This window comes from Lissotriton vulgaris, unplaced genomic scaffold (genome assembly GCF_964263255.1).
Source record: "Lissotriton vulgaris unplaced genomic scaffold, aLisVul1.2 SCAFFOLD_1804, whole genome shotgun sequence".
NCBI lineage: Eukaryota > Metazoa > Chordata > Amphibia > Caudata > Salamandridae > Lissotriton > Lissotriton vulgaris.
In genome coordinates, this window is record NW_028244125.1 from 310,934 (window position 1) to 325,524 (window position 14,591).

The 14,591-nt window shown below is 42.9% G+C and overlaps 1 protein-coding gene across 4 annotated transcripts in view; it reads right to left on the reverse strand.

Annotated features, from left to right (window-relative positions):
• LOC147668144 (fucolectin-like) overlaps positions 1–14,313 on the reverse strand; it is a 205,182-nt gene extending 190,869 nt beyond the window's left edge. For 2 of the 4 annotated variants that reach the window (XM_086948749.1, XM_086948751.1), the window contains exons 1-2: positions 14,199–14,313; positions 8,850–8,917 (exon numbers count right to left, since the gene is read on the reverse strand). In XM_086948749.1, coding sequence (XP_086804875.1) covers positions 8,850–8,917; positions 14,199–14,254 — 124 coding nt within the window. In that variant the 5' untranslated portion in view covers positions 14,255–14,313. The remainder of the gene's footprint in view (positions 1–8,849; positions 8,918–14,198) is intronic. The other 2 variants (XM_086948750.1, XM_086948752.1) reach the window with 2 other exon arrangements.
• Between the last annotated feature and the right edge of the window lie 278 nt (positions 14,314–14,591).

Here is a 14,591-nt window from a genome sequence, read left to right on the forward strand (position 1 = left end):
CAATCCCCTGAACACTACTGATGCAGTACAGCCATCTCCTTGTTACTACCCATGTACTCCTCCAATCACCTATCCAGCATCATGTACTTATCTAATCACTCCACCAAAACCCAAGCACTTATAAATTCACCATCAACTCTCCTTGCAGTACTCTAATCAGTAGTGGAGCCCTAGCTATTTCATTCTGATGAATGCTGAGGACCCTCGGGCAAGTATGGCAGAACCATGTTGATGACACTGGTGGTGATGTTGTACTAGCTCCCCAAATCCCCACTTATAAATAAATGTATTGTGGTGTTTACTTTTGGTTTTTAACCTGTCAGTCAGTCATATTTATTTATTCGGTTGCCATACTTTTTTAGGAACCATAAATGTACATAAACACATTTCATAAAATAGATATTAAAAACATATACAAAAGAGAGCAGGATTAGCTATGCATTCGTACAATCATTGGTACAAAAAGGAAATATTCAGGGGGAGAGGATGTTTTGAATCTAGATAAAGTGCTAGTGCATCAACAATTAATCAAGATTATGGCGATATTTTATACAATCCTTTAGAAAACAAGCAATACATTTGGCGCTAAATTCAGATTCTAAAAGTTGTAGTACAAGGAAAGCAGGGCGGCAACTTCGCAGGCCCATAGATATCAATAGGGGAGTAAGCCATCGCTTACATAGGAAGTCATAGTATCTACAAAATAGAACTGTATGGAATGTAGACTGTACTGAAATTCCATCGCACGGACACACAATAAGTGATTTTGACCAGTCATGCTGCTTTGGGAAAGTTATAAAATGAAAAAAAGTATTAAAACGAAACCGGGTCAATAGATATTTTTCATATGTGTTCAGATGGTACAATAAACCTGTCACTATATCACGGGTCCACACTTAGCTTTTAGAAATGCCTCCCTGTCTCCAGGTGTTGGCCAGCTTTCTTTCAAAGGCAGTTTTTAGAGAGCGAGGACTGCCAATGATGAAGCATGTCACCTGGTGGTGTGTGGGGACAGTCCTAATTTTTTGAGATGCCCAACACCCCACTGAACTATGTGTAGAGTGCTTGCTCTTGAGTATAGAATCAGAGATTTATTCAGTATAGCTTCTTTTATGTGTTCTCCTTAGTACTATGCCAGAGGTCCTCACCCAGGAGGGGGAGAGGTGGCGCTGGTGGAGGAGATCAATCAGTCTGAAGATCTTCCTGTGCTCAAACAGCCAAGATCCCCTTATATTTCAAAAGTGCGGATAATGAGGTCTGGAAGGTTGTGGAGAGATGCACCAACAGCTTCGAAGCAGAGGAAGAACAAGTCAGGCTGTGTGGCGAACCCTCTCTCGAATTCAGAGACCATCACCTCTGCCCCTGAGCCTAGTCAACAGTGCTCTACTCTCACTACTACACAAGACCTGACTCAACCTCTACTGCCATTCACATCCTAGCCGCCCAATGTAAGGTTAAACCACTTGCCTTCACGCTTCTTGGCTTTTTATAGAAATCTGCGGTAGTCGACAGTGCAGATACCCCCCAAAAGAAACGCGAGTGAGCGCCCCACCTGTGTTAGCTCAGTGCCAGTGGAGAATGGGCCCTCTAATGCTCAAAGTTCAAGCCACAGTCCACATGGCCACAACAACTTGGTCTACCATAGATACAAACCTTAATACCAGCGGTAACACCGCTGACGTCCAGAAGTCTATGCCAAAGAAACCTCCTGCTCCATAGGCACTATTAGCCACAAGTATATTAACTCGCCCTCAGCTCCCCTCAACGGTGGACATCCCATCCTAGCTTTTCTAACAAGCTATCCCCCATAAAAAAAAACATCTCTTCCTCCAGTGCATCAGAACATGAGCACACAAAATCGTATCCAACAGCTAAGACAAGCAGCCTAGATACCTAGGCTTCCAAACAAGGGGCCATTTCCATCCAGTGGCTCATCCTCGGCCAGATCTAACCTTGGAACTAGGTGCAGACCGCCCCTTTAGCCCACCAGCTGCTCAATGGACTTGGGCTCCAGCTGGAAATGTAGCCTCACTCTCACCTATGAAGTTATCCAACTGGATGTCCTTGGATTATCTAAACACAGACCTTGTGGTATGGAACTGAACGATCATTCCCTTTTTCTTTGTGCACACCCTGCTTTTTAAACAGATAGGCTGCACGAAGAAAACAAATAAAAGTTATAAATACGTGCAGTTCCTATCTTCTTTTGCATTACACTCCCTGTATGTTGTTTAGTTTGCACCCTTTTTTTCCACTGCACTTATTTGCACTTACACATCTACTTTAGTTGAACACATTTCTTTAAAGCTTGATGACTGCCGATGATGAGAACAGGGCTACACTGGTGAGTACCGACCAGGTTCCCCAATGGTGGTTCGCCCGTGAGGGGTCATCTCGCTTTTCCACACTTTTTTCACAGTAGCTACACATTGTTGTATGTTGTCCATTGATCACAACTGTCGTGGATGGGATGGAGGCCTTTTAAAATTGGCGTGTTAACGGTGTACTCTCTACCCCAATTGTCCTTAAGGAAGGGGAGATACTTGTAAAAGATTGCAACACGACGTACACTTGTTGAGAAAATATAAAAAATTGCCTAAGTGGACCAGGTCATTGTTGTTTGCATGACAGGTTAATAGTGAACCAACCAAGTTACGATTGTAGGGACCTGGGGAACCCCGAGCTGACCATTGTACACAATTCACACCACTGAGCCTCTTTTGAGTCTTCTTTCGGAGGAGGAGTCCCAGGGAGTTCCATCTGTACCCCATCCACACAGATCACCCACAGTTCTCCTAGAAGAAATGGACCAGAAAAATAAGCAGCCCTGCAACTGTTGTTTGTCCCGGAATAACACACAGATTGCCCTCATGACATTTAAAATTAGGGAAATATAATAAGGCTACTTAAGGCCATCCTTGAGTTCAGCTGTTTGGAGTCACACAACATCATGTCATTACATTGCTGGCAATGAGGGCCAGAACCTACACTGACGACCTTCGCCTCGGTGACCCTCGCATAGTAAATTCTATCCAGAACAGAGGCTTTCAACGCATGGGGCATCAAGATCAGCCCCCTTAAAGTAATTGGCTTCCCTGTGGTTCTGGCAAAAACCCCAGACACTCCCAGAGGTACCCAGGAAAGAGCCATATTAAATCCTAAAAAATGCCCTGGACAGTATCATCACAACCTCTAGCGATCAGAGGGTCACTACAAATGACCTTTTAAGACATGCCTGGAACTGGATGCTGTCAACCCTGTCCCGTAGGCACTCTGCCCTCGCATCTCCATCTTTGTGCTTCTGGAATATCAATGGCTTCTCACAGAAACTTTGGTTCCCCCGATCTCACAGCCTTTCTGAGTGCCTTTGAAATCTTTGCCTTACAATAAACATGGTCTGTGTGGAGTCATACTATCACTGGCTTTATCCACCTCAGTAGATGTGCTTCCAGAGAGCACAAGTACGGTAGATCAAATTGTGGTCTGTCATTATACACTTCTGTAAAACAGTAGGTGCAAATGGAACTAATAATATTCCAAGAGAACTTTTTGTTTTCAGTTTTATATAGTGCGCACTCCACCCGAGTATCAGAGCGCTTTGCATGAGCACCATTTGCAGTAAAGACAAGCACAATCATTTTTGGGCACGGGGAGATTAAGTGATTTGCCCAGAATCAGAGGATGTTTGAGCCCAACGCCAAACTCGAACCGTATTCCCCAGGTTCAAAAGTCAGCTGCCCTAGCCATTAAGCCACACATTGGTTACAAGAATATAAATTTGCAACTGGAGACCCCAGCGCTTGCTCGTGCTGATTAACTTCTAAACCAATCTTAGTACAAGGTAGAAAAGGTCAAAACATAACAGGCTAACATTCGTCCTGTGTGACCTGGCCAGGGACCATCCTCTATCTGATTACATGTTAACAGGTGACTTTAACATAAACCTCTTCCAAGATCCCCACAAAGTCAATGATGAGATCTCCCCAGAGGGCTTCCGGAACATTGTTGAACATATCAGGCCAAAGGGCTGCTCACGAAGCTGACTAGGGGTATTCCTGGTCCTGCTGGTCAGCAACAACATGCCCTTTAAAGTACCAAATAGCCGGTTGTCAAAAAACATCCCCCCAGTTGGTCAAGAACTGATGGAGAAACTTGTTACTATCTCATCTATACCATATGTAACGCGGAAATGTTCCCCTCAGTGGAAAGCTACTGCATAGTTCCGCTCACTGACACTGACCACTGGCCCCAGTTCACAAGAATAAATTCCAATATGTCCCACTACACCTCAGCCTGTGACACAAGCAAGGGTATTTACACCAACAACCTCAGGCTCCTCAAATGGAGAGATTACATCAGCGGTAAAATATATCCATGGCTGAATAAATAAAATCAACCGCAGGGGCAGACTTAGGTGACATCAATCAATCAATCAATCAATCAATCAGAGAATTATAAGCGCACTACTCACCCGTGAGGGTCTCAAGGTGCTGTGCGCAGGTAGGGTGCGGGGTGTATGCCGCCCTGTTCAGCCGAAGAGCCAGATCTTGAGGGTTTTCCTGATGGTGTTCAGGGAGGGGGCGCTTCTGATGTCTGCTAGTAGCTCGCTCCAGGTCTTGGCCGCAATGTGAGAGAACGATCTTCCACCTGCACTGGCTCTGTGAATGCGCTGGGTTTCAGCGAGTGCGAAGTTGGACGATCGCAGATTCCTTCTGGGTAAGTGGAAGTTTATTCTGTCATTGAGGAATTTGGGTCAGTTGTTTTTCAGGCATTTGTAGGCATGAGTGAGGATTTTGAAGGTTACTCTCTTTACTAAGGGGAGCCAGTGGAGTCGCCACAGGTCTTGGCTGATGTGTTCGTGCCGGAGGATGCCGAGGACAAGTCTGGCCACGGTATTCTTTAATAAAACGTTTTTTTGTTTGTTTTTGATAATTTAATAAAACAATCTCACTGATTGTTTTATTAACCAATTTCTTATAAAATGTCCACGATCAGCTTAAAAATGTGTTCAGTCATACAATCACACCAAGTAATTTTCCCCTACAACAACTATTTAAAGCCTAAAGAAAGCTCACAGCACTGCCGTGAGAGGGGTTTGAAAAACCCCAGAGAATAAAGAGCAAATCTAAATATTCTATCTGGTGCTGAAAAAGTATAAGTGTGCTGTTCATGCAAAGAAGTCAAGTCGCTCAAACCACTTCCTGGCGATTCTCCTACGTGAGAGCAAGAATTCCAACTCAAGGAACCTCTGGGCCTGGGTGAGCAGGCAAGTGAATGTGTCTGTCCCTAGCCCAATTGTACCCACCTCCTCAGCTATGTCCAAAGCAGGCACATACCAAAGAACCAAATGGGATTCACTGCAGCATCTGGTACACTATCCAACGTTTTTGCCATATCAATTTTATCTGCCAAAGCAATCACCTCACACACCCTGTTGCAATACTGTTTCGTAGACTTCATGGTGGCATTTCACAGCGCGTCTGGGGGGTACACCCTGGTCCAAAGTAAAGAAATGGGGCATGCCATATAAACTTCAAGAGGCCATTATCCAGTTACATTTCAAAACCTGGATTTGCATTAAACTAACTGATGGTGCCTGCGGGTCAAGATAAATCTCCACCATGCAGGGTGTAAAGCTGGGGTGCATTTTAGCCCCCCTGCTATTCAAACTGTTTATTTCTGATCTGTCTAAATCCCTTGATACCATCCACAGACCCTCCCTAAAGATTGACCGGAAACACATCAGCGACCTACTTTGTGCAGATGGCCCTCTTCAGCTATACAGGAGTAGGGTTCCAGCATTGCTAAACCAGCTGCACTCCTGCACTGCCTCTAACAGCTTGGAAGTTAACCTAAAGAAAACCAAAGTTGTTACACTCGTAAGGAAATTTTACCATAGGGATGTCTGGTTCTGCAACGGCAATAAGATCACGAAAGATCACTCGTACAAAAACTTCTTGTTCCTATTGACACAAGAGGATCTCACTCTCAGCAACAGAATGAAGTTCCGAAGAAACAAAGGTTATGGCCCTTCCGATGACTCTATCAAAATTGTGTAACTCGATGTGGGGCCCAAACCTTACTACTGGGCAAAAAAGGCAAGCTTCTAAACTAACTTGTAACATTTGCTCTTCACTTGCCGAAAATGTCTTCTGCCGCCCATATTAGGCCGAAACTGGGTCTTTACAATCAGCGGCCTGCTAGAGCTGGCTCCTTCCTAAATTTGTGCCATAAACTCCCGACTGCCAGTGGTGGCTGCTTAAAGGCGCTACTATGCAACAAGATGAACACCGGCGGGCCTAGGCAACCACACAACCAGTTCCTTGAGGACTGCCTAATCACCCTGGATGTGAGAACATTTTGTCTCTGACCTGAGTCAACCTCCGTTGAAGCAATGCATCAAAATATGTGTACACCTCTGTTCATACCACTCTGACAGGATAGGATGAGCATCAGTCTTGGTCACAGAATTTAGACCTCTGTAAGACACACCAAACCTCAGTTCAGGTGTGCTGTCTGGTGGGGATTTTGCTTTTGATGCTGGCCTTCACCTTATCCTACAACCTGTAGTTTTCTGCAGGCGCTGCAGCAGTTCAGATGCGATGTGCCAGGTTCTGCTCCTGCCACAGGGACAATGTGTTTGATTTCTGCTCACACAGTCAGCGGATGCGTCAGTGCCTCTGAAGCATGTATCTGGGATACCTTCCAGTGAGACAAAGAGTCAAAAATAACTCCCCCTTTGTGCAAATAAGTAATTCACCTCTCACACGTCCAAACCAAGGATCAACCGATAACATAATTTTAAAACAATAAAGATTGTCTTTAGCCAACAATAATAATTACTACATACAATTTTTAAATGATTTTTTCTTTACATTATGGTGATATTAAAAGTTCCTACACAAATCCATCCTTTCATCCTTTTGTACAAATTATGATGTTTTCTATATTGTGATTTCAATGATTACATATTCGTTTTTCTATAGAAAAAATGAATTGGTACTGTGCATATATATTTATATTATTATATTTGTATTTTTTGTTTTGGTGATATTGGTTGATCCTTGGTTTGGACTTTTTGGCCCAAAGGAGGTATTATTTTTTAACTTTTTTGTCTTGTTGGTTCCCTACCCTGTTGGAATGAAAGGGACCCTTTCCTTTTGTTAGGTACTACTTTCAGTGAACCTGGCACAAGAGCAGGGGCGGAGACTTTGATTTACCTGAGTCTTAACAACTGGAGGCAAATCAACAAGCCCTTGGAGAACACTTTGGGGTGCAAGGCAGAGTCCAGCTCTCCCAGAAGGGTCGAACAGCAGCAATACAGCACAGCAGAAAAGCAATCCTTCCAGGTCGGCAGTCCAGCAGAGTGTCAGTCCTTCATACAGCACAGCAGTTTTTCTGATAGAATCCAGTTGTAGGTATAAAACTTTCTGATTTGGGTGGGTGTCTGAGACCCAGTACTTATACCCAGTTGTGCCTTTGAAGTGGGGGTTAGTTCAAAGAATGATCTTTGAAGTGCACAGAGGTCCCTTCTTCCCAGCCCAGCTCCAGACTATCAGTAGGGGGTAATCAGCCCTTTGTGTGGGGGCATGTTACTGGCTATTCAGGTGTAAGTGTCAGGCCCTCTCTCCCTTCCTGCCAAGCAAGAGCCATCAGAATGCAGATGAGTATTCATGTACACCTCATCTTCCTGGCTGTCTAAAGGGAATGCACAAAGTGCAGCTGTCACCCACCCCAGACTTGTATTGAAGACATGCAGCAGGCACACAGAACTGTAAGATCCTGGAAATGTCCATGTTCTTAAAGTGGCATATCAAAAATTGTAATGTCAAATTAAATTTTATCAGCAAAGTGGATTTGTTATTACCATTCCAAAGATATCAGACATGACATGGCTACTCCTTTTCTAATCAGTTTTACAGCTTAAAATTGTATTAAGGAATTCCCAATCTTAACCTATGAGAGGAGCAGGCCTCACAGTAGTGGAACATGAATTTGGATGTTAGGAGGTACATGACCTACCTTTTTCTTACACAACACCCTGCCCTATTGGCTTCCTAGGGCAAACCTTAGGGGTGATGTATGGGAGTTTAAGGCTTGGTAGAGGGTTTCAAATGCCAAGTCGAAGTGGCAGAAAAACGGCACACAGGCTCTGCAGTGGCAGGCCTGAGACAAATTTAAAGGGCTACTTGTGTGGGTGGCACAATCAGTGCTGCAGGCCCACTAGTAGCATTTAATTTGTAGGCCATAGGTATATGGTATACCATTTTACAAAGGGCTTACAAGTAAATTAAATATGCCAATTTTATATACACCAATGGTAACATGTTTAAGGGAGAAGAACATTCACCTCATCACTGGTCAGCAGTGGTAAAGTGCTCAGATTCCTAAGGCCAAAAAACAAATCAGCAAAAAGAGGAGGTAAGCAAGGAAAACATGTGGGGGAAGACCACCGTAAGGCTGACAGATCTAACATGTACTTTGGCGCTATATCTTGAAGCTCCATAGATGTTGGGTTAGGAACTCTATACTTCCTCTATAACCACTTACCTTATGTTTTCCCTCAATATTCTGTCCAGAATATTAGTATTTCTTGATATTTCTAGCCTCGATATTTCATAATACAACACCTTCAGAAGAGCAACATACATCTGGTCTTCCAGTGTCTAGGAGAAGAACCAGATGCTTACTAGGAGAGCACAGTGGATGGAAATACCAAGATATGCCAGTGCTCAAGGGCTTAAAAAATGGGCTAGAGATAATGGAAATATAATGTGAAGATAATGAAAATGCAGCTTTGTACATTACAAAGAAACTCAATAATGTATGATAATGGCTATTTACATTACCTGGCCCTGCTGAATCCACGACAAGCAGCAGCGTGCAGACAAACGCAGCTGTAAGTGCAGCTTTCATTCTGCGAATAGAAAAACAAATGTTTTAACAATTTTAATTTAATTGAAATTGGATAGGAAACAGAGGTCTACCATAATCATGGGCGAGGCTGGCGAAACAGAAGAAAGGGTAGAATGGGAAGACAGGAGACTCATTTGATTAGCCCACCATATAATATGACAATCACAGTTGACTGAAACTTACTTTCTCCTATATCAACTTTTAAGGCTCACAGGAGTCTGAACGCTTTTCAGAGTTTGAGGAGCAGCTTGTTGCAAGATATCACAGACATATTGATGGAGCAAGGTTTCATACGTACAGAAACTTGCTTGAGCTCAGCCCTCTCGAAATAACATATAATATATTAATCAACATTTTTGTCTTATTAATATTTGCATTTAACTAAATGTATAGTAAGTTGGGGAAGCTTGTCAATGTGCTTTTACTAACAGTAACCCGAGTGTCCTAAAATGGCCGCCGAAAACGTGGGAACTTTTCTGAGCATGCGTCTGCCACATCTACGTGGTGTGACGTCTTTCGCTTCTGGTGGGAATTTCTTGCTTCTGCGCACTAATGCCAAGACAGCCGCTTCATGCTTACTCTTACTAAAGCATATGCTCTTGCTTGTAATAAAACTTGTGTGTTTTGCTTAACTATTAATGCTATAGTATAAATAAAGTAATGGGGTTAGAGTAGAAATAAGTGGTATACAGTGCATTCATTTATTTTTGTATTCTAATGTGTTTCTCTTTGACTTTATTAATAGCTTGTACTTGGGCCTAAAGGGTGACATGAACAGCCATATTGAAAACCGCTCTGCGCATGAGTCGAGAACTTTGAGAGACCTCAAGCAGTGGCATTGAACTGGTGCCAGTGACTGTCTTTCCGGCAACGTGCATGGGAACCACAAATTCATAACCTGGGAAAGGAAAAGAACTAGAAACTTTGTATTTATAAAATGTAATATTATTGCAGGGCGGAATAAAGACATGGGAAAGTAAATTATGGGTGGGAACATTGATCAACTATATTAAGTTGAAATGACCTCAACTTAGTATGATGTGATGACCTCTCCTTGTCTTTCTGACCAATCACTGAAGGGGAAGACATAGTATTGCAACATTTAGGGGTGGTATATTGCCCTGGAAATGGTATAACTAAAGTAAGCTTAGTTAGAGAAATTGTCCGACTTGTCCGATTATCTGACCTGTCACTGACCCAACATATGCTGTAGGAGATCGAGAGCAGAGGTGCTGGCGGAGCACTCTGTCAGAATAATCGGGGTGTTGCTGAGGGAGAATTATCGATTACCCAGTCGGGGTTCCTATTTTCCGTAGTGAGGGGTGTGACACTGGCGTTGCACCAGTGGAGGTTACCTGTCCTGTTCTGCAACTGTACTGTCCCGTTGGCACCTGTTAGTCGGGAGCCCTATCTTTGCCCCAGCCTGTGGCCAGGGTAGGTCCTCACATCATACTAAGTAAATATAATCTATGTGGTATGTCCTTGTGCGGTTTCCCTTTTTCACCCTTCCCAGGTACCAATGTCTAAAGGTGTTACTGTGATTTCTTGCAAACTTTAGGTCTTATTAATCATATTCTTACTTGTAAAATTTCTGGTCACTGTATTGTGGCTGCTGACTCACCAAAACTTGCATAGATAAAGTGTTTAAAACGTCTCCAGAGTCTGTGGTTATTATATCACAGAAAAGGTAAATTATTAAATGCTACCTATTATGCTAACTCCCTTTTCGATCCCTAGGACTTATAACATAGGTGAAAAGGATTGGTAAATCTTAGTATACAGGTATTCGTCCTAAAAGGAAATAAGGAAGTGATAGGCTGTAAGTAGTAGCAGGATTACTAGTTCAAAGTGTGAATGTTTAAGGGCCCAGGTGAGTATGGTAAATTGAACTGGTAGTTCTGCGCGCCATCAGTATAAGAACAGCTCACTGCAATAGCACTCCCCTTACCGGTGGCCCAGGCCCAGCAATTTGCCAGGGCCAGTTTCGGTACCCAGTCCGGCCCTGGGTAGGAGTCCCCCATTAGTTTGTATAGAAAGGTGCTTCCATGTTTACTATGTATCTCAAGACTTTGTCATCAAGTAGTCCTTGAAGGGTGTTTTTAGAAGGCTTGTGCGGGGTGCACTTCCTGCTGATGTATGCACTTCCAATCAGATTCTCACAATTCGAGGACCCCTAAAATGTTTTATACCTGGTCTAAGAAAATGAGGTTTTAGCTTCAGGTCTCTCTAAGTGATATCGTCACCTTTATAGGTCTGACTTTAGCCAAGACCTTTTAATTTTACTAAAATTATTTTAACTATCTTAAGTCATTGTGAGTGACAAGCATTCTGCTCTTTCACATGGAGCACATCTACCTTAAAAGTAGTTCTCTTCAGTGCCAGGGACTCCTTTGGCAATGAATATTTTTGGAGACCCATAAATATGTTTGCTTTTAGACAATTGTTTTAAAATATTGTTGAGTGGGCAATAGCTCCCACAGTAATCATTTTTTCTACAAAACTATTGTAAAAAAACAAGCATTGACAAAGCCAAAAATGATTTCCTCCAATGCCAGACCCATAGGCTTTTCCAATGCTATTCTTGGTTTAAAATGAGGCTTGCTGCACAGTGCATCCAAACTTCAAGGAGTAAAGAATACTTTTTGCAGGCCAGAAGGAGGAGATGTCGACAGTCAATAAGGAAGATCACCAGGGTTTGCAATGCTTTGTCAAGATCTTTGTTGCTGTGAATGTTTTAATGTGACTTCATTGTCTGAGTTGATATCCTGCACTCCTGGCCTTAATTCAAGTTAGAGGATTTCTATGGTAAAGGTTATTTGGTGGTAACAGTGTTGGGTGCAGGAGAAGACATTGGATCTGATGTGATCCAAAACCTTTTCATTTGATTAGAAATATGTAAACCTTCAAATACGTATGTGCAGGGTTTCTTCAGGCAGCCCTCTTCATCCATTGTTCAGTTGTACTGCCATTCACACGTTTCTTCTGCCCACCATAGGATATAGAAAAGGTCAGTGACTGACTCCACTTCTGCTATTGCTTTCCTCTTGTTTGAGTGAAGGCAGTCTGCACAAGAATAGTGTCGCCCCCATCCCCACACAGAAAGTAGTCCTGTTAAATGCCATGTACTGGCGAGTCAATGGGTTACATTGTAAAAACATTTAAACATGTATATACTTTTTCATTGTTTGTGTGATTTATAAATAATGGCACCCCAAACACTGCTACCAGGTTCTTGCTGGTGCTTGCAGTGTGCCACATACCTGAAATGAACTGCAACCATGACCCATATTTGAATGGGCTTTAAAACTACTTAAAGTTGCTGCCAAACCATGCACACGGAGACATTGTGGGTGGCTTTGGGGAGCAGACAGTGTTTCAGTGGACTATTGCATGGTCCCCCGGATGTCATCCAATGCCCTAAACATTCTTACTTTAAATGCAGCATCTGTCCTTCTAAAGGACACGGCTGCTTTAAAAAACATGTTAGCAGACCTCCATCCGTGTATTTTCAGTCAGGTCATGTTATTATTACTACAGCAGGTACTTTTGTGAAGTTCTTATAAAAATACATTTTATGATGTAACTAGTCCATTAGTGACTTTACAAAATGCAACCTTGTTTGCAAATTAAAAAACAAGGTGATGAACCTAAGGCTCGAGTTATTCTCAGCACTTTACGATGGGTTGAGCCACATTCCAGTCCATTGTTTTTCGCTCACTGTGTCACTCTAGACAAAAAGACCTGACATACGTAAAACCGTATTGGGTAAAGCCATTGCACATATGGAGTCTACAGCTCACAAAACAAGGTGATGAAAGGAATGCACATCAGCCGATGTTCAATTTGCACCTTCTTCTTTGCGACCATGATTTTGCACAACAGGCCTTAGGGGGTGAATAGGGTGTAACAAAGACCAACACACCCCTGTATTTTCTGAGGTGTTAGACTAGAGATAGTTTTTACATGTGAACAGTAAAATGCATGCACGTGCAAATGCACATTTCTGCAATACTACCGCCTGCAGATAATTCACACTGCAAACAAACTGCAGCAGCAAATGCAAAATACTAAACATACCTCTGGAATCTACAGTCGGAGGGAGTCCTGAGGGGGATCAAGTGGATCTAGAGTCAGCCCTGGTTTATAGGTGCGATGCGTTGTCTCTGGGACCCTGGGATACAGGTCACAACAAACACAATTACCCTCCAATCAGCTGAGCACAAATCCTAGCTCCAGAAGAATCAAACAAGTCCAAGCAAGGCTCTCGCCTACATGGTGCGATCACAAACCAGATAGCTGTCCTGCCTGTAGGCAAGAAATCATTTTCCATTACTCCCAGCAATAGGCTGGTAGTAATTGTTTGGCAGACTGAGAAATCCAGGGGGTCATATTTCAGTAGGTGCCCTGGGGCATAGTTGGTATTCGTGCTGGTTTTTACTGAAGGGATTGCAGACACCACGTCTGTGTCAATGATCCCAGGCAGGTGTCTCCTCAAGGGCAGGGGGGCATAACCCCTTAAAAATGAGGAAACACCTTTGCCCTTGAGTGGTATTACAGATGCAGGCACAATAGCAAGAGTCCATCTGTTAGCTCACTAATTTTGTGCCTCAAATGAAGTGGTGCCCAGTCAATGCAGCCCACTGAAGATGCCTCGTAGCAGGAGTTTATGGGGTCCCAGGGATCCTCCCAATCATCATTTCGTTGGGTCCAGTGATGCGCTGCAATCACTTGTATAGGGTCCCTGCTTCATCCTCAACGTGCTCCCAGTCCCTCTGTATTAAAAGTCAGAATGGCAGTCTCACACCTCTATCAATGCTAAGCTTGAGGCAGACATGCCCCTGCTCTGGGGACAGCACTTTTTTTAAATGTAATTTGGCACACTGCTCCTGTCTGCAATGGGTGTAGACAGTTGTGGATGCATATGCACCAGACAGGGATAGTGTGCCCTTTTATATACTACAACCCAGGTTTTTTTGTCATTTTACCACCCTCAATGTAAATCCAGCCCCTACTTCCAAAATACATGCTCAAACCGAATCAGTTCAGTAGGTCCATGGGCACCAGGCTTGTTCTGAATAAACATTGTCATTTCTCATCCTTAGTTACTCTCTTTCCATTAGTGACATCAATGTAGCTTTTATACTGGAGATTTCTGCTTGATACAGCTCTTAGAACCCCACACATATACTGATGGTTGCAGGATATCTGAGACAACCATATAAATGTTGATTAGCTGTTATGTCTACCTTAACTCCTAAATTAATAAGCAGATTAATCTTTACCTGTATTGATGGAGAAGACGAATCTTCTGCAGAAGTCTTTGGTTTCTATGCTGCATTAGATCTTAACATGAAGCACACTCTTTTATATAGCACGTGATGTCTACACGGAGCGATACTATATTTGCATTATCAATATACCATCTGTTATCTGTTAATACAGGTAAAACATTAATAAGTCAGTTAGTCATTGATGAATTAAATACCTAAACACTGTTCCTCTAAGCAAACAGTCCCAAGAGTAACAGCTGTTTGCTGCAGACCAGGTAGAAATAAAGCTGACAGGGAGATTAAAGCTAAGCAAATGTGAAGATGGAGTCCGAGTGAGAGGTTCATAAAAAGGGAAAAAAAGAATATCAGACAAACGATTACATGAGGTGAAAAGAAACAAAATGA